This window comes from Antedon mediterranea, chromosome 2 (genome assembly GCF_964355755.1).
Source record: "Antedon mediterranea chromosome 2, ecAntMedi1.1, whole genome shotgun sequence".
Classification (NCBI taxonomy): Eukaryota; Metazoa; Echinodermata; class Crinoidea; order Comatulida; family Antedonidae; genus Antedon; species Antedon mediterranea.
In genome coordinates, this window is record NC_092671.1 from 38,508,434 (window position 1) to 38,529,878 (window position 21,445).

Here is a 21,445-nt window from a genome sequence, read left to right on the forward strand (position 1 = left end):
ATAGCGTAACGGATGATGATGATGATGGTATATAACATCATAAAAATACACTTTTTCCTCAACGTAAACAAACACACATTTTTAGACGTATAATACTGTTTTTTAGCCAGCGACTCAAAAAAACCTCGGCCCCCTCGCAATGTCTTGTTTCTGAAAACAATACTATGCGGGGATCGAGGTTCTGGAATTATTTATTCGACCCAACTCCCCACTCTTAAACTCATTGAAACGAACGCGATATTCCTTTACTATATAAACTAAATAAATAAATTGTAGCAAAGAACTTGTTGATTGCACTTTTGTCAATTATAATGTATGAAACAATTGTTTTGTCGAAGTTGATAATGTAAACTCTTTACATTATTAAATTATAATAGGATAGTTTTATGTTAACATTATTGCGAAAATATCATTTTAAAGAAACTAAAACAACAGTTGTTGCTGATGCAACCGGAAAAAATAAACCGGGAAAGGTGGTCCTTTAAAATTGAACACTGTTCATAATGTATTCCATCTGTCTCTTGTGTATTGTTTCACTGTCACACGTGTTAGTATCGAGCGCGTAACATCGACGCGCGCTAGAGAGAAATACGCTCATTTTCATCTCAAAAGGGGAATTCCCTTCAAAATTTCCTTAGTTCAGAACTCTACTCAATCTTGTCAAGCTTGTTAGTGAAACCCACTATATCATTTTTAAATAATATAAATTATTGTTTTTTATTTATTTTACACTTTTTATTATTTTAATTTATCGAAATCGTAATTCTCTCCTCAAACTTAAATCCTTTTTGATAATAATCTATAAAATCGTATTTGTTGTTTTTTTATTTTATATATATACAGTATATATATATATAGTATTTCCCAATGCCTGAACGTACGTCTGTACTGGGTATGTGGCTGGCAATAAAATAAGCAAATACAATCCATCAAACGAAACTTTTTATTTATTAATTTTTCAAATTTTTAACACGCTTTTTTGTTGGTTTGTGTAAGTGAAATATGTAGCCGCTGCTTTCCAAATAAATTTAGATTGATATACTCATGGAGTTCTCCATGATATACTGTAGTATTAATTTTGAAATGCTGTGTATTCAGTATAAATTAGTATATCGCCCTCTATCTATATCACGTGTTAACCTAGCCCTGAAAAATATTCTTTGAAAGACCCATTGAAAAGGTATGGACGGGCCCCTCCTTTCGGAAACTCAGGGGCCCATAACAACAGAAGCAGAAGAGGCTTCTGATGTGGGAAGTTCACCATTGAATTTAGGAGGCATTATAACACCAAAAACCACAAGAAAACAATCAAAAAACAGCAGCTGGATTGAGAATGTGTCATTTGAAGATAGTGATAGATCTCAATTTCGAATTCAAGATGGCGGAGCGGGTGCATTCGATCAAAGGGCTAACGAAGAAACATTTTTACTTCCTCCGACAACAACGGATGATTCAATTGTGGCTGTTGCTGAACCAACAAGCATCATTCTGTGCGAAGCAACGGGTCAATCCACCTTAGATATTGCTGATATGCTAAATAGTCAAGACTCAGGAATATTATCAGCCGGAGATGATAATACATTTACGTTAACTGGTGAGCAAACTCACGCGAAATTAATAATAAATAAGCCGGTTGAGATGAAAGAAAACCCGGAAGTGCATTCTGCGATGCCTGGAGGCAGTTGTATTGTTTCTGTGGAGGATGCGGCGGCGGCAAATTTCAAACTCCCAAATGTAAACAAAACATTAAATGCCAACAACGCAATCCGAGCAAACAGTTTTGACCTAGATATGACAAATTTAGGATTGACACAAGATGGTGGGACTGGGCTGGCTCCCATTTTAACCGATACTGGAGAACTAGTAAATGGGCTTGTAAACATTGATCCCGGTGACGCCGGTGGAAAAGAATATGATGAGGTCGATGGAAAATCCTCGACTGGAACGGATGTCAGCACGGCGAATATTGATCAGGTTCTAATTGATGCAAATCAGCTGGCAGTCGCTGTTGAATCATTAAATGGTTCTGCCATTGATACATCGACCGGTGCGACAACAATCAATTCTAATGTACTGCAACTAAACCTCAGTAGTATTTCACCAGTTTCGCTTGCTTCACTCGTTGGTAATGGACAGAATCAACCTCTGATTTATTTTTTTACCAGTCAAGAGAAAACTGGCGCAGTTCAGAGGTTTCAGGTCGCCATGGATCCGACCTCTCCAGCAACCGTTGGTGATCTTCAGTTAGAAATGGCGGATTCTGTCGATGCCAGTACACCGTTAGAAGCTAATAAATTGTTGACGCACATAGAAGAAGGGAAAAACGATCAAGAGCCAATGGAAACCAGTACGCAGCTGGACACTGATGGAGAAAATGTGCCAATGTTGTCAGTTCTTGATGTTATACAACTCAGTGATGGAAACCAAGCATTTGTCCTTGATGGCACAGGTACTGACATACCATTCGGTTTTTCTGTGTTTATTTTTATTGTAATTATTAGTATTGCTGTTATTATTTGCAGACACACATTAATTTAATAATCCTTTTGATCTTGTTTACAGGTAATGCCACTACTAGCAGTGTTAGTGCACCTGTTGAGCAACCAAATGTCAAATTAAAAAAAGAAACCAAGAAGAAGAAAAAGAAAATCAAGGCAAGATATAAAAACTTGGAAATACATCATTGCTAACTAAATACCACACTCACTTTTAATATTTAATGTACATGGAAGTTGTTTTTTAAACAACCGTTTTCCTTTTCATAAACTTTGTTGTTTTTAAACCAATAGTTTTTTTTCACGCTGCTGCTCTAGCCCGCTACGTCCCATTAGGACTACTCAATCAGAAGCTAAAGCAAGCAGCAGTTATAGTTCTAAGGACAGACAGTTTTGTGAAAATGGAAATTCCACTATGATTTATTGATTCCAGCTGCTACAGTAGACCCAAAAAACGGCTGGGAAAGAGTCTATTAGGACATGTCATGCTAAAATTACAAATCCCTATATTCACTGTCAGTGTCAGATATTCATTGAATTATTATCGAAACAGTCCATTAAAGTTTGTGTTTGTAATAGGATACTTCACAATTGAAATATCTAGGGTGATGAAGTGACCCCCAGATTTGACCTTAGCAATAAAATTAACTAAAGTGACAGAAATTGAGTATTCACTTCTGTAACAAAAAAGTAATATTTATTCAAATATAAAAAATGAAAAGAAACCCAAAAACCATTGTCTGACAGACAATTTAAGTATTTGTTGCTTTAAATTACTTTTTTTCAGGTAAAATAACTATCTAGTATGTGACAATAAAATGACACATTCAAAAACATTTGAAATAAAAAATATTTTTCAATAAGCGAGCAGCGTTTTTTGTAAGAAATATTTCTTGTTATATTTTAGGAAGATGAACCGGAGCAGAAGTGTGTAGAATGTGGAGAATTGTTACCAAACAAAGCCAGGCTAAAAGTGCATATGTTATCACACAAGACGGATAGGCCTTTCAAGGTAAATAATACATACTCTTGCAAATCTCTAACTAGTTTTGTTCTAAAGCTCTGTCTACACTATCAAAATGTGTGCCCAAATATCGTAGTGATAATATAACATCATCATGTTCATATATGGGTACATCACACTTTGTTGTCACATAAAGTTTGATAGTGTAGACAGCGTTTTAATCGCATTCATTATAATGTAATTTTATTTTTTTATTTTTTTCTTAGTGCGATGTAGAAGATTGTGGCTGGTCATTTCAAACGTTATATAAATTAAAACGACACAAGCTGGGACATAACGGCAATAAACCATTTGTCGTAAGTTATTATCTATTAGTATTACTACCTCCGCCGAGTTCTCATTTACTGGCCTAGTTCGTGCACAATAGATTTTTTTTCTTTCTTTGATTAAATTTTTCACACTTGAAAAATAATACAAGTTATGTGAAACAATGATAACAGGTATCATAGTAATAAACAATAAGGTAATCAAACTAATAAAAAAACCAACACGAATGTGCGATACTCGGGGTACAGCAAAAGAAGCTGTAATGACGTCATAAGACCGGATGTAACAGCACATACACATCAATAACCTTGCTACCAAATATGGCTATACGGTACAATCTTCGAGACTCAAAATGGCTGCATCCGGTCGGTTTGAAATTTAAAAATCCGGCTCTATAGCTTTGTGGACATGTCCCTGTAGTATATTCATGCCAAATCCCACGAATAAGGGAGTAGTACTTTATAAATCACACTTTTTACTCAATAGTGTCCAGATGGAGATGGAGGAGAAAATGAGTAAGTCCTAGACTCTGGTACCCCGAGTAAAAATTTATAGATACTTGTACTTTAGAAAAAACAAAGAAGTGTGAAAGGAGGTCAAATAAGTAAAAAAGATTACAAATTAGAGTTTTAATAAACAATAAATTCAATTAATCTTGTTTATTTTACTTTATGTAGTGTACTGTGGAGAATTGTGCAAAACCATTTACCACTATATACAACCTCAAGATACACATGAACACGCACTTTAGGCAAAACATAGAAGTATGTGACGTGGAGGGATGTGAAGAAGTATTCAGTTCTAAAGCTAAGCTTAAAATCCATCAACGAAAACACTTCTTAGATCAACAATTACAGTAAGTGGCATCAAGTTCATTTGTTTTCGTTATAGTGTAATTAATGTCTATTCACTGTATTTTAATTTGATACTATAATATGTTGATAAAATACTTTATTTATTTCTTCATTTTTTCTTTTATTTAATTTGATTACAAAAATGTTAAAAACAAATGTCCCATTATGAAACAAACCTTCCCACAACTTTAAAACCCATTTATTAATGTAAAATAATGTGCTCGATGATCCGATGATCTCTTTTTCAATTCAAAGTTATCCTCAAAACTCACCTATTTCAATAGTTATTCTTTTCATATTGTGCTGTTAAATCTCTGGTAAATAGAAAAATTATGGTCATATTATGACAGGAAAGATGATATTAATGTGTATAAAAGTTGTGTTTATGCCACAAAAGAGAGAGAAAAAAAAGAGCGCTTTATAAATGTTCGATATTAAATATTGTTTTTTTTTTAAATTTTAAGGTGCACACACCCAGGCTGTGATAAAACGTTTACAACAACCAGTGCTTTAGGCTCTCATCAACGCATACATGAACGAGATGATCATTCATTTCCTTGCCTTGTTGAGGGATGTGGAAAGGTGTATGAAAAGAGCTGTAGACTTAGGCTTCACATGATGTCACACACTGGTGAAAGACCCTACAAATGTACATTTGATGTAAGTTATATCACATTTTTTTTGTCACATAGTGTAGACAAAGCTAACTGGTAGTACTGGTACTGGTTCAAATAACCGTCTCACAGAGACATCTGGTAGTCATTGACTTAAAGTTGGCATTTGGATGTGTTACTTTTAAATGTACAGTATGAGAGTGACTACTACAAAATTGCACAGTCACAAAACAACTTATAAAACAGTTCATATATACAGTTGAAACATTGCTGGGAATTATAAATTTCTGTTGAAGCAGGCTTCAATGAAGTTGCATCTAGTAAGTTGACTTTGTTGTACTGATGGTATCTTCCGGCCTCTTTGTTTACTTTGTGTTGTGTGAAAAGTAAGAATTTTTGTAGGATCTTCATTTTCTTTTCTAATTACATGTCCGATCCAGTTGAATTGTTGCTTGTAGACATATTCTTCTAGCGGTTGAAAGCCAGTAAAGGAATACAAAATACTTGATTATCACAAACTGTCTATACTAAGGTGAAACGCAAAGTACATAATTGCTTTTATTTATATGCGTTATATTAATATTATTTTTGACAGGGTTGTCAGTGGGCATTTACATGTATCCAGAAACTTAAGAGACATTTAGTACGGCACACAGGAGAGCGCAAGTACATGTGTAACCAAGAAGGATGTAACAAGATGTTCACTCGACTGGAACACCTCAAAGGTCACTTGGTGTCACATTCTGGTGAAAAGCCTTACAAATGCTCTGTTGAAGGTAAATATTCTTTTTTTTCAATGACTTCTTAATCAGTTTATAAGAAAGACAGCGGTTAAGCAATGGAACCGTAATTACATAGCCATAACATCATCAAAGGTTCAAGGCTCACTCGCTCCATGATTCTGGTGGAAGTCTTCTCTGATAAGGACTATAAATAGTAGGTCCAATGTACACATCTAGCTCATGTTCACTTTCAAGAACCAAGTACATCTTTTGAGACTAGTAGGGGTTACCCTGGTGTACTAGTGCATCGCAGCCACTGATCATAACTAGGCCCTCTGGGAGACCAGTCTTTGACTGAAGAAGTTACCCAGTATAAATCAATAATCCAAAAAATGAGTGATCTTAACAGGAAAACTGAGTAGTCTCTAATTAAGTTTCAACTTTTAGGCTGCAATGCAAGTTTTTCAGCGAGAAGCTCTCACTACATGCACGTGAAACGCCACAAAATGGGTAAACCAATCAAAGAGAAGTACACATTCTGTTGTTCTTGGGACAATTGCGAAAAGATGTTTTCGTCGAGGATGGGCGTTAAGAACCATGTGATCAAAACCCATGGTGCACCAGTGGCATGTAAGTCTTTAGTTCTTTCCACACTATCAAACTAGTTTGACAAAAAATGTGTGATGTGCCCAAATATGGTAGTGATATTCTGAAATATGGTAGTGATATTCTGAAATATGGTAGTGATATGCCATCATCATGTCCATATATGAGCACAGCACATTTTTTTGTTACATAAAGCTTGATAGTGTAGACAGAGCTTTGTTTAATTCCTTTTTAATGTTAGCTACTTATAGGGGGAGAAATCACAGATATACAGCAGGTTGGCTTTTGTCCAAATAATGTCGTCTTGTGTATTCTTACATTTTTATATTTTCTGAATTTCTAGTTGATAATGAAATGATATTTGTCAAGTTGGATAAAGGAAGGGATCAGGGACAGATAGATTCAGGTAAATCTTATATACAAATCTGTTGGTAATAATGTTTTCAATGATAAATTTAAATATTGGGAATATTAGTTATATTCAATAATATTGATTATTATTGATTGTACACGTATCAAATGAATACATTTTTTATTCCTTTTATATATATATATATATATATAGTTTTATAACATTTTATCGTACAAGTTGTTTCATATTTAATGTAATTTTATATTGTAATTTTTACTCGTGTTTTATCTTATTTATTTTTGAATTGTAAATTACTTTGTTGCAATAAATGGATTTGAATTGATTTGATTTAACAAATATCCCAATACTAGTATATTCAATAAATTTGACATTTAAAACTAAATACCATATACAGTATGACCGAGTATATAGTCCCATGGGGTTACAATTAGGATCCTGCTCAAAATTAATTAACAATGGATCTTAATAGTCTTATGTCCGAGTTTTTCTTAAGTGGAGATTGGATTATACTCATAGTCATGTACGGTCATTATTTATTCTATAATAAATATTGTTATTAATATTTGAATTTTGTTTGATCATACAGTATTGGCAAGTCCTCGGGTACAAACAGGGCCAATAATATTGCCTCAGTCATCGGTTGATTTATCCCATGTGACATCGCTATCCCAAGGCACAGTCGATATAACAGAACTAATCAACAATGCGGGAGAAATAGACAAACAGTTGTTATTACCAGCCTTACCTGTCAGTGTACTAACTCAGGCAACGGAGCCCTCAATGGCTACCAACTTTACATCTCATCTGGAGAGCAACCTTGGCGTACCGGAAGTGGCTGAGCTGACGGAGGATGTTGTTGCTGGTCGACACAAGTCAAAGATCATTCAAGAGAACCAGAGTGGGTCGGCAAGGACGGATTTTATTGCATTGCCTAAAGAAATTAGAAAAGAATTTGATGGCCAAGTAGAACTTGTTACATCAGATACAGGTTAGTATTTTGTCCTGAATTTTTCACATTGGAAATGCATATTTGTGACAGATGCGGACCGGCAGCTGCAGGACAGCCTGTCGAGCCAGGTGAATTCAGATGCAGCGCGCTTCTCAGGCCGCTTCCCTCCTATGTTGATTACATTGATTCACCTATCTGGAATTGTTCACGTCTGTCCGAGGGTCGGCAATGTGATGCATCGTGCCTGTTTGTGATAGATGAACAGACGCAGGACAGCCTGTCGAGTCGAGTGAATTCAGATTCAGCGCGTTTCTCGGGCCGCTTCCCTATGTTGATTACATTGATTCACCTATCCGGAATTGTTTCAAAATGTACACTAACCTGAAATCTGAACCCAATCAGCTTATTCAAATACATCTTGTGATTGTTGGCCTGTGAATTGGATTGTCACCTGTTAGGAGACAGTATTTGTTCATTCTTGACTATGTGCCTAAATAAATGAAAGACACATGCACACACATGCTTTATCATCAAATTAAATAATAATATAATGATGTTCTATTTTCAGTAAAAGTATCATTTTCATCGTCTATGTTTCCCATGAGTTCAGTGTCAACTACAGGTTTGACCCTGCGTGACCCATCAACAGGAACGCCGTATGTGCAAACACAGCTCTTACAGGTCAGTCATACATTTGTGTTTCCTAGTAGATAAAACTCTGAAAGAACATTCAATAGATATGTGGCATACATATTATAATATCTGTATAACTTAACTATTTTAAACATGCCTTTCTTGCTATGTAGGATGATCCTCCAGTAGAAAGTGATGTTTCCTTCCAACTTCCAACCACTACTGTATCACCTACAAGCCTAGCCAATCAACTTTCAGCAGTATCGCATAGCAACTCAAGTCTAGCCAATCAGCTTACAGCTATATCACCTGACCAGCTTTCTATGTCAAATCTTACTCAATCACAAGATGATCGGAAATCTTTTCTAAATGCTGGTTCGCGAGTTTCGGACTTTACTCAAAGCACTATTAATTTACAAGATTTGGAATGATAGTAATAAATTATTTTAAAAAGAAATGTTATTATAAGTGTGTGTGTATTTATGTTTGTAAAATATATTGTGAACAGATAAAAGAGTCAATACTGTAAATGGTAAAAACCAGGCAAAAGAATAAAATTGATAAAGTATATTTGTGAAACAATGGTTGTAAATAGACAATCAAAAAGGCTTGGGAGTTTAAAATAAGATGGAATGGTTCAGGATTCAGATATTAAGTGGGACCGACTTAAAAAGCTGTTATTAAGATCAAGAATATGTTATGTCATAAAGTGTGTTTTATGTTTGTAAAGTATATTGTGAACAGATAAACGAAAGAGTAAATAAATGGTACACGACAAACCATCGAAGTGTATTTGTTCTCTTGTGTACAGTATTATGAGATAGATCATCAAAGCTTGGGAGTTTAAAATAAGATGATAAAATGCTTCAGAAAATGCAGATATTAAGTGGAATTGACTTAAGCTCTGTCTACACTATCAAACTTTATGTGACAAAAAATGTGATGTACCCATATATGGACATGATGATATATCACTACCATATTTGGGCACATCACATTTTGTTTATCAAACTACAGTAGTTTGATAGTGTAGACAGAGCTTTAAAGAGCTGCCAAGGAAACATTGATGAAAGTTGAAAGAGTGAGCATACAAGACATTTCCCATACACATGCTGTTGTAAAGCTCTGTCTACACTATCAAACTAGTTTGACAAAAAAAAGTGTGATGTGCCCAAATATGGTACTATCATGTCCATATATTTTTTTGTCGCATAATATTTGATAGTGTAGACAGAGCTTTACAAATGCTACTGACTTTGGTGTGGAAAAGTACTGATTGATGTATATAAAGTGTTACAGTAAATTACTGAAAGAAGGGAAGAATTGAAAAAGGAAGAATTCAAGAAATAGTTACAGATCTGTACATGATTTATTCACTCTCAAGGTATCAGTGATGTCTTTCTACAAATTGTAATTGTAAGAGCTAAAATCGCTTTAACAACGCTTCATTGTTTACGGCGTCAGATTAAAAAGTAAGATATTTTAAGTACTTTTGAAATAAAATAGCTAAAACAAAAATTAGCACACAAAGCACCAATTAGCAGGTGTACTCTGTAGAAATAAAAATATAAAATTAAAAATAATAAAATTCATATAGCACAATTGATGTTCAGTCTGCATTTAACTAAAGTTACATTCTATTAACTACTGTACTATCTAACAATATAATAATTATATAAAATACTATACGGTAAAATTTAGCAATTGAAAAAGGCTAACAAGTTTTATTTACAAATACCACACAAATGTGTGATTTACTAGCAAAAATACTGTTGGTAAAATACAATATGCATAGCTTTCTAAGAAAAGAAGTAAATTTCTGGACGGAATAATGAAGGGCAGGCATATTCCCATATTTGGTAATATTTTTGCATAAATAATTAAATTTTATAACTATACATGAAACACATTACTTTGCCTCAGATTTTCATTTTAAAATTAAAACATCATACTTCATGATGATAAAATACTTTGAACAAAAAGTAATTAATTTTATAATAAAATACTGTACATTATCGATGAATAGATCATAGACAAATTCTGAGTTGTTTGGCTATGTTACATAATATTTTAGCACAAGATTTTCAAGGTATTTTAATCTTAAACTAAACTCCTAACCTCCTCAGGAAAATGTATCAAGAATTAAACAAAAGAAGATCTTAACTACAACTTAGCACCGTTTTAAAATAAAGCACCATTTACAGAAATACTGTACTTTATAAAATTAAGCACCGTTACAGAAATACTTTACTTTTTAAATAAAATAAACATAATATATTATTGGAATTGAATAGCACAACAATGCAAGTATACTGACAAACACTGACCACCCTTCAATTAGAGACCACGGTTCTATTAGCAAGTTTATCGAATTCCACTATGTGGTCTGGAGTACAATATGTAAAATATATTTATTAGTTATTAATTATAATTAAAGCCCAACATAGTAAACGCGGATTTAGACGGGGAGGCTAAATAGGCTTTAGCCCCCCACTAAAATTTAACACCCATCTTTTTAAAAAATAAAAACTTATTTTTCTGCAACCCTACAGATCATTTTTTATAATTTATGAAATATTTAGGACCCTCCCCCCCCCCCTCCTAGTCTGTAATACTGGATCAGTCCCTGGATGACTCCTAATAATTCCTAACCTGACAAAACTTACCTCATGACAATGGCATATACATTAATATATAAAAATATTGGCAAATAGTGGACACTGGACGGAACAGACAAAAACAAGCAAGTTTTTCAATAAACTGTACTAACACTTGAAAATATATTCATTTGGAGATTGGTGTAGTTTCAGTAGTTATCATAATATAGACTGGTCTGCAGTCATGAATATATAAAAGTATTGGAAAATTGTGTACAATGGACAAAAAAGACAAAAACAATTTATGTTCTTCAATAAACACTGTACTAACGCTTGAAAATATATTGATTAATGATTTGGAGATTGGTGTAGTTTCAGTAGCTATCACAACATTTGCAGCCATGAGTGATCAATAGATTGCATACTGGTGTACAACATCAACTATGACATCAAATTGAGGTATTTATTCTCTTCTGCCAAAGTCGACAACATGGAAGACATATCATTTACCACCATGTTTGATGATGGGGTCATCATTCTGTTTGGAGTAGACATACCTGAGTTGGTCATACCTGGCTGTTGCATATTCATACCGCCATTATGCATATTCAATTCTCCTCTTTGCATATCTAATTCAGCTTGTTGCATATTCATATCTCCTTGTTGTATATTCATATTTGACATATGAGTTTGCATATTCATTTGTCTTGCTAGGCTAACTGGTGCTGGGTGCAATGGAGGTGGCATGTTCATGTTGGTATTCATGTTTGATCCTTGCATAGCTCTTGGTCTGACGTACGTCTGCTGCTGCTGTATTGGTGCAACCTCTGATAACAACTTCTCAACTGGATTGTATTCATTCTCTGGCACAAGCTGCTCCACATGGTCCATGCCGTCAGTGCTCAGTGACGCAAGACCTTCCACCATCAGGTCATTGCAGTTTCTACTCAGGTTATTTTGCTGAGGACCGATATCGACGGTGCTCGTGACCTGGTTACAATCTGGTGACATCTCCATAGCAACTGGATTTGACCTCATCTGAATGTTGTAGTTCTGTTGTGGCACGTTCATTTCATTGTTCAAACTACTCATTCCAGTGTTATCTAACATCTGAGATTCTTGTCTATATTGCATGTAACTTTGTTGTTGCGTCATCACCATTTGATTGTACTGAGGGACCCTGCTCTCATCATGACCTCTGACCTCATTCATACTACCATAGTTCATTGAATTTTGATTGGAATTGTTTATATAAGATGGGATTGTCTCCTCGGATATCATCTCTTCAGTTTCCATCGCAACGTTTTCCGGGATGCAATTTGGTGGTGGTGATGTAAAGCACATGTTTCTTATGCCCTGCACGCCTAATTTATTACCCATCATAGATCGCATGTTCGGCGGGATTGGAAGCGCATTTCTTCGACCACCGTTAACTGGATCACTTGCCCGACGGATACCAGTATTTGGAACTTCATGAGGCAACGGTGTGTGTGGAGGCCCGCATACACCAGCACTCTCGCATCGACGTGCTGACATCGGCATAGGGGACGGACTATACCGGTCTTCGCTCCACTGATCTTGCATTTTCATGACATGATCATATTTAGCTTGTAACCTACGCTGTTGTTGGACCGAAAGTCCTGGTAGTCCGGTCGGACCACTCATCATGCTAGTTCCACTGGATCTACGCGAAGATCCAACGGAGATGGGGTCATACGGAGAACCGAGCACACTCATGCGGTTAGACATCATCGACGCACCGGACGTCCTTCTTGAGGACATGTACGTACTTGCTTCACTCGATCTACGGCTTGAGAACTGACTGATCGGGAACGGAGAGGCTTCAGAAGAGCGCCGACTACTGCTGAAGTAAGAGCTGCCATTACTGATGTTACTACCACGGCGGCTGGCGATGTCAGCTGTACTGACAAATGTTTGGCTACTATCACAACCTTCTTCAAATTGTATCCGTTCAATATTTCGATCATGAGGTTTTGGAGAACCTACAAAAATAAAAAATTAATTTTACACAACACAGCAAAACAAAAAGACAATTTTCCGTTCTAATATAGCTTAACGGATAAAGGGGAATTAAAAGGTGCCCCAGCTCGAACGGCGTATCGTATAGTATCGGACTTGCGGTTTAGGAAGAGATAGAGGAACAAATTTTGGCTATTATAATATAGATGATATTTGGCAAAATCATTATTCCATTTGAATTCTGATACCATTTGATGTATACTGTATATTAAACAAAAATACATACGAGCTGTTACAATGGTAGGCAGTGTTGGCAACGTTGGTACAGTCTTCTTGACCCTAGCCATCCTACTGCTTGTGGTAGTGGACTTGACCTTCTTGCGTCCACTCTTGATTGATACGCCGTTCCCAATCCTCACGGTGTGAGCCGTTGACGTTCCTCCTCGACCAGAAGGACCACTGATGGCATCCATGTTTGATGAGATGTGGTTGTCTTGAATCTTGTCATCCTCTGTCATCATCGTCATCTCAACGCCGCTGTCATTGTGAGGGGAAGAGCCTCCTTCTGGGATAACCCCTTGTATCTCTGTATTTGACCATCCATACTGAGAGAAAAATAATGAATATATAATAACAAAAATAATCATTTATGTAATATCCCTCAAAAACATGAAAAATGAAATTAATAAAATCATATACATTTCAATAAGTCATTTTGTAGTTTTAATTAAGTTAATCACTTCCGTAGAAAAAAACCCCCAAAATAATGTTTTCATTTATAAAAAGACAAAATGAACGGTTAAATTCAACCAAAAACCCATTTGCTGGCAGTCAATTTGACTAATTTTTGCTTAAAATTATAGCTTTTTTTTAAAAGGTAAACCATTTTTGTTATCGATCCAATTTTAGGTCAAAGTAAATAACTATTAAAACAGCATATTCAACAACAACAAAAACATTTTTTAGGGAGAGAATATATTTATTATTTATGAAATCCCTGGAAATAAGTACATATAGATATCTATTTATGAACTTGTGTGTTACTTTTGAAAACTATACTTACATTTTGAGAGTCATTACTTTCTACGCTCAATGGTTTAATATCATGGGTGGCTGTATCGTGTCCCTGCGGACTTCTATCAATCGTATCTGAACTTTCTCGTCTTCTTCCACTATCTACATCCTTTCCAATACTTCCACCGTTCACGATGCTTTTTTCATTTCCAAAGTTGTTGTTACCGTCGTTGCCTTTGTCGCATGTTGGGTCTTTCTTGTCGCTACGGTGCTTCTTTGTGACGTGAGCATCTGGACCGTGGACGGTTTTTACGTGTTTGCGTAAAGAGCTTGGGTCGGTGTATCTTTTAGTGCAACCAGGAATTTTACATACATAAGGTTTCTAGGAATAACAAAATAATAGTTCATTAAAAAAAAGTGTTTTTTTTTTTTTTAACTCTAAACTCATGGAAGGGTAAATAACATAAATGACAAGTAATAATAATATATCAATTATTTTACAGAAAGGACATTATGATTTACGTTTTTTGTTTAATTTGTTTACACTTTTTTTTAGTTATAATCTTAAAAAACCCAGAATTTAAATGTTTTTTTTCTTTTTTTGTTCCCTCACAATCGTCACTTAAAAACAACCATTGTTTTAATGTTTCGTTTTGTTTATACCTCCCTCACAGTCTAGTCTTATATTTGTTTATATTTGTTCCCACACAAAACACATAAATTATGACAACTTGGAACTTATTAACTTATGGCACAGAAAGAGGCCAGAAAATAGACAATAAGGAAGTGTTTCCACAGCCAAATATTAACCAATTATTAACCGATAAACTGCCTATGGAAACAAGGTTTAACCAATAAAAAAAAAAGGTACGTACACAAGGAAGTAAATAAGTTACAGGTATTAGTAAATCAAACTTTTAAAAACAAAACATTTTAATGAAGATGACTCAATGTAATAAAATGATAACAGAGTCTTAAATAGAAAACTGATACATGTTGAGTTGGTTAATTGGTGGCAGCCATCTATCATTAGCTAGCTATGATTAATTGCTGTTAGTACACACACCAGCTGAATGTTCTTATTAGAGAAGTGATGACAGAAATAGTTCATATAATCAGCAAAACTATTTTTAATTTAATTTAAAAAACTTTCCTTTGCACAAACAAAATAGTTATATTTTCAGATATTCAGGTGGTGAATAAAAAATAATTATCAGTCTAAAACAGGATAATGTTGATGAACTGTTATAATTATTTTAGCAATGATATTAAAGCTCTGTGTACAGGCATTGCCATGGAAATCTGATTGATTATTGCTAAGAAACTGAACATCGTCTCGATACTCTAATGAGTTTGATGAATTTGAGAAGACAAAGTGTGAAACTAATACCCTAACTTTGTTCTAAAGCTCTGTCTACACTATCAAACGTTATGTGACAAAAAAATGTAAAGTGCCCATATATGGACATGATGACGGACATAAATTAGATACTAAGTACTATATTTACAACAGAATGAAAACAAAAACGGTTTAAAGCTCTGTGTACACTATCAAACTAGTTTGACAAAAAAAGTGTGATGTGCCCAAATATGGTAGTGATATGACATCATCATGTCTATATATGGGTACATCACATTTTTTTGTCAGCTTTCATAATTCATGTGTTCTGTGTGGGAACAAATAAAACAAATTTAAGACTAGACTGTGAGAGGTATAAAGTTTGATGGTGTAGCTTTAGATTCATCCAACACATTTCATGTGACACCTATAATTGCAATTGGCTCTGCTCCATCAAAATAGATTTGTTAATTGAAAAAAAATAAAATAAACACAATATAACATTTGACTCACTGCATTGGAATGTGTTCTGTTTTGATGTTTAGCTCTGTCTGACGCATTTGAAAAAGCTTTTGTACACCCTTGGAATTCGCAGACGTACGGACGTTCTCCTGTGTGAGATCTCAAATGAGTCTTGAGATTCTCTAACCTGGAATATGCTTTGTTGCATCCTTCAAACTGAAAGTAAATATATGAATTAGTTGTCAAAATGTCGAAGTTTCTTTTAAAGTCAAAGATCCACATTAAAGTATTGTCACTTCAATCAAGATATTGTCATTTATTGTCACATCATGTGAATATTGTATACAAACTACATACAGATTCGGATAAAAACATTCTGTAAAAATAACTATAAATATTAAAGAATTATGAATATTCATCTAAGAATAATCTAAGAAAAAGTAAGCAAATTTATTGAGTGTTATTCAATTTAAAATTTGATTGCATAATTCACACATTATACAACCACCAAATGAAGAAATACAGTGCCTGTAATATTACCTGAAAACAGTATATTACATTGTACGTTGGATTTAGTTACAGGTTTTTTTTATTGCCAACATTTTACAATGGTTAGATGAAGTGGAGCTGTAGCTTGGTGCTTGCCTTCTAATCCCAAGGTCCAGGGTTCAATCCTAACCTAGTGCCAGGGTTGTAACTCACGATTCTTTCAACTCCACTCCCTAATCCTCAAATAAGACTTAAGTTCTGTCTACACTATCAAACTTTATGTGACAACAAAATGCGATGTGCCCATATATATGGACATGATGTCATATCAGTACCATATTTGGGTATATCACTACCATATTTGGGCATATTACTACCATATTTGGGCATATTACTAGTTTATAGTGTAGAAAGAGCTTTAGTTTATAAGCACGATAAATTATAAAATAGTTTATCCATCCTGTATTTGGCAAGTTTATGCTCGTTGTTGGATGTGTATGAAATTAAAAAAAGATGTGCAAAGGATTCTTAGGAATGTAAAAGTCTAAAAGTCATTTCAATAAATATAAGGGTCAATATTTCATGTTCATAAATGTCACATTTTACTGACTAATCAAATTTGAGATCAAGATTAATAATCCAGGGGGTCTACTGTTCTTATCTTAATGTCCCTATTTGCTATTTTCTTAGATCGAATCACATAAATAACTATGGCAACAGCATGTATTCCAAATACAGCGTGACTGTATTCCACAATTATAACCAATATATCCAATGGCCATTTAGGCAATTATAAGGTTGAACAAGCAATCTAACAGTAGTAACATATATCAATTTATACTACTACTACTTATCAGTTAGATATTCTGATATTGTACACAACATATTTTTTTCAATTCTATTTTCAGGAGTTGGTACAATTTCTATACTGTACATAATGTAAATGATCCCATGAAAAATGGCAAAAGGCTTCCTACTTTCTAGGAGTTTGTGTGGTTAAGTTATCAGATTTTCCCCCATGATATGTATAATGAATGTTTATGAGTTGTATGGGTACAATATGTGAAAGATTGACTTTGACTGAGCTAAATAGGACAGTGAGTGAGTGAGTGAGGTAGGTCAGAGCTCTGATATTGGCCACAATGCGGTGGAGTACATGAGTTATAGATGGTGCAGTTACTTTTTCTAACATCAACAGCAAAACAATCTGATGAAATTGCACATTTCAGCTGGAGATCAACTAAAAATACCACTGGGGACTTGTGAGGTGAACTGTAGCTCAATGGTGGAAATGATTTTAGAGAAATTGAACAACTTACAGTGCACTTGTGTGGTTTTTCTCCTGTATGTCTCCTCATGTGTACCACCAACATGTACTGTGCTTTAAAAGGCTTCTCCTCTCGTATACAATCACGCCAATGGCAAATGAATTCCTTCTTTTCATTATGAATATGATCATTATTTATATGCTGTTGGAAAGAAAGACAAGTAATTTATATAAAGTCTTTAATTATCTGAAATATATATATATATATTTTTTATAAATTATTATTTATATACAGTCTTTCAATGACATTAATTATGTTAAGGAACCATATTGATAAAAAAAATACAATAAAAAGAAAATGTTTTATATGAATATAATGGAAATGAGAATAATAAAGGTGGCAGATAATTAAAAAAGGAGAAAAAAAAAGAAAGAAAAAAAAAACCAATTTAATTGTTTTAAGGTTTTCATGGCAAAATCAATATGCTGATATAAAGGCCAATTTACACAGACAAGCGGTATTTATGTTATTCCTGTGACCATCTACACAAAACATGGAGCTGACGGCTTGTTACCGCTCAAGATAGATACAGATTCTACGTGGGACAGGCTTTTAATTATTTGGTGGCTTTCAATCATGCAGCCTATTGCATTGTTTGCTAATAATGTTATGATTTTTTTTTTCTGGATCAAATAAATTAACTTGTGACTTGTTTACTGCTATCGCTCACTGTCTATGTAAATTGGACTCATGGTTTGTGATACTCCAAATGTACATATAGTTCTGACGTTTCAATCAATATACAGTGATCTACAAACTTTACTAAGTATGCTTAAACATATTTTGACATTTAAAAAAAAAGTTTTCAAATTGATTTTGTTAATGACTGCTTACTACTTACATGTACGAGTTCATCTAATGTATTACAGTTCATGGTGCATTCTAGCCATTCACAGTCTGTCACAGGTGGTACTTCATCTTCTTGTTTCAAATCTTCTTCTTTTATCGATATCGCCATCTTCTCCGCGGACGTGGAAGACACGATACTCGCTGGTGATTTAAAAGGTTCTTCTTTTATGCGGATACGTTTGGCATCCGGGTCAACTGTACTACTTACTACGTTGTTGTTTGTTTCACTTAGATTTACCTGTGAAATAAATGAAAATTAATGAAATACAATCCAACTATAAATAGCAAATATTGTATGCATGCAATTGAGGACTATTGTTGTTCCCCTGTACCACATAGAGGATGTTGAAGAATCACTATTCCATCAAATTTGAAACATACCATGAAAGCCCTAGTGGTCTAATGGTAGGATGTCTGCATAACAAGCAGAAGATTCTGGGATCGAATCTCAGTTGGGATGGCTTTTTTCATTCTAACATATTTCCTCATATTCACTGTATATCATTGAAGGTTACAGATAAAGACTAACCTCTGCAGCCGAGTATCTGTCATGGTGAGAGTGATGTTGGTGGTGATGCGCAGCCTTGCATGCCTGCTCGTGTAGGCTAGCAGAATGATTATGACCATGTGCAAACAACGCCGTCATGCCTGGATGCGGATAACCATGGCTTGAAATATGCTGAGCCGGACTCGTAGCTGGTAAGTACGGGTTACCGTTTCGATGTCGCATCAGCTGTTGTTGGAGTTGTTGTAGATGCGCTATAGGAGTGACCGGATGGTGCCAGTTCATAGGGCTAATTGTACCAGCTGATAGATGACCGTATGAACCGCTTGCCGACGAGCTGCGAGAGTTGTTAATGTATGCAACAAGAGAGTTAGGCGATGTACGTATCATAGCGTTAATATCAATTGTTTCAGAGAATGGCGAGACTGATAGTTGTCGCTTTCTGCTGAGTCGAGCCGATGGTTTCGGACTTGAAAATCTTGAACCTAAACAAAGATAATTTATTCACAATTTATCATTAATGAAGAATGGTGAATGCATTAAAATCCAAACTAAATATATATCTTAAACATGATCATTTTTCCATACACTTTTGTAAAAAAAGTGTGATGTGCTCAAATATGGTAGTGATATGCCCAAATATAGTAGTGATATGACATCATCATGTCCATATATGGGCACATCATTTTTATTATTATTATTATTTCACATACAGTTTGATAGTATAGAGAGAGCTTAAGAATAGAAGCAGGTCTAAGTAAAAATAAAACAACGCACCTTCAACTGATGAAAATTCAAGTGATGGATGTTCAATGCTTCCTGCAGTGCTTGGTGGACCAGTAATCTCAGATCCATGAGGCGGGAAAGCAACCATGTGGGGCAAGTAACCTGGATGCCCTATATTAAAAAAAATGATAAGGTATAAGACTTTAGTGTGGGTTCCAGACACAGTTTTGACTTAATATTAGTAAAAAGATAAATAATTTGGCACATATGGCGTTTCATAAGAATACTAATACATTATATACAATGGACTAGGTCCATGATTATACAATAAACATAATTTGCTGCTTACCATGGTGTGGCCCTGCAGCAGGACTTAGTCCCCTGGCATGGGATAGTACTGAGATCGTTGGGCTATCCATGTATGGATAATATGGATAGATTGGAGACTCCGGATGGGAACTACCACTCCTGTGAGGTGGAAGTCTTATAAACGATATATCTGAAAGTACCGGACTTGTTCCGTGTGTATGTCTACAAAGTAAAAAAGAAATAGTTATTAATGTAACAATATTCAAACATACATTTTCATACCAAATTTGTAACATATTTGTAATTTTAAATTGATAAAATGATTTATAATTTGATTGATAGATACTTGCTTGATGTTAATGGGTCGGTTAACAAGCTAAATAGCTTATATCTATCTTTTTATGCAACAAAACTATAATACTGTATAGATGTTAAACACTCTTTAACATTTTCAAAGCAAATTTGTAACATATTTTGTAATTTTAAATTGATAAAATGATTTATAATTTTAAATTGATAACATGATTTGTAATCAGTATATAAATAGTTTCAGCTCCAATATTGCAATTACTGAACTTAATAGAGAAACAAGGGGCGATATTGTTTAATGGGAACCACAGTGTAAATCATATGAAAATGTTATGAGGTGTAAAAAGGTCATTGAAGAATTTCTGGGTAAACATCTGGAGAAACTTGATGAGGTCAATAAGTGGCATTGTTCAGCAGGGTCAATATGATGAAAGAGCAAAATTAACTACAGTATATTAATCTACACCTATTGAACTCTAAACATTGTTGACAAATTTGTAGGAAATCTAATTTTTATTTTTACGATATTTTAGGCTTTAATTTATGCATTAATATTATTAATATTACTAACAATATAACTAACTCACTCCTGAGGACGGTCAAAGAATATTGATCGGAACGTCAAGAACCTAACAGTTCTTTTCAGATCTAAAAATACCACAAACTTATTTAATTAATATAACTCTATTGTTAACATTATTTTGATTTTGCAATTTTGCAATAGGCTATAGTATATGTATTTATTTGCTGGTATCCTTAGGCAAGACACTTACATTTGCTTCTCTCCACCTAGGTGTATAAAATCACTGGGTGAGATCATGGAGGAAAAAATAAAAAAAAAAAATAAAATTATTTTTTCCTCCATGGTTAGATCAAGACACAATTATTGATTATTAGCTGCATTGTATGTTTTCATATGTGACAAAAATGAACAAGGTAATATTGTTCAGCGCACTGAGAACACGCTTATAAAAGAATGAACTATTATTATTATTTATATA

The 21,445-nt window shown here is 34.4% G+C and overlaps 2 protein-coding genes across 2 annotated transcripts in view; one reads left to right on the plus strand and one right to left on the minus strand.

The window, feature by feature from the left end:
* The first annotated feature begins 1,176 nt into the window (after window positions 1-1,176).
* Window positions 1,177-9,331, plus strand: LOC140041009 (uncharacterized). The gene is made up of 12 exons (XM_072087361.1): window positions 1,177-2,449; window positions 2,563-2,654; window positions 3,403-3,507; window positions 3,726-3,815; window positions 4,464-4,642; window positions 5,105-5,300; window positions 5,850-6,030; window positions 6,424-6,606; window positions 6,926-6,988; window positions 7,542-7,943; window positions 8,473-8,585; window positions 8,711-9,331. The coding sequence occupies exons 1-12, from the start codon at window positions 1,183-1,185 to the stop codon at window positions 8,966-8,968; spliced, it is 3,129 nt and encodes a 1,042-aa protein (XP_071943462.1). The 5' UTR covers window positions 1,177-1,182; the 3' UTR covers window positions 8,969-9,331.
* A 556-nt stretch (window positions 9,332-9,887) lies between these two features.
* Window positions 9,888-21,445, minus strand: part of LOC140041006 (zinc finger protein GLI3-like) — a 38,160-nt gene continuing 26,602 nt past the window's right edge. The window contains exons 5-13 of the mRNA XM_072087358.1: window positions 20,176-20,357; window positions 19,878-19,997; window positions 19,125-19,585; window positions 18,588-18,833; window positions 17,738-17,887; window positions 15,981-16,145; window positions 14,178-14,510; window positions 13,401-13,719; window positions 9,888-13,137 (exon numbers count right to left, since the gene is read on the minus strand). Coding sequence (XP_071943459.1) covers window positions 11,576-13,137; window positions 13,401-13,719; window positions 14,178-14,510; window positions 15,981-16,145; window positions 17,738-17,887; window positions 18,588-18,833; window positions 19,125-19,585; window positions 19,878-19,997; window positions 20,176-20,357 — 3,538 coding nt within the window. The 3' untranslated portion in view covers window positions 9,888-11,575. The remainder of the gene's footprint in view (window positions 13,138-13,400; window positions 13,720-14,177; window positions 14,511-15,980; window positions 16,146-17,737; window positions 17,888-18,587; window positions 18,834-19,124; window positions 19,586-19,877; window positions 19,998-20,175; window positions 20,358-21,445) is intronic.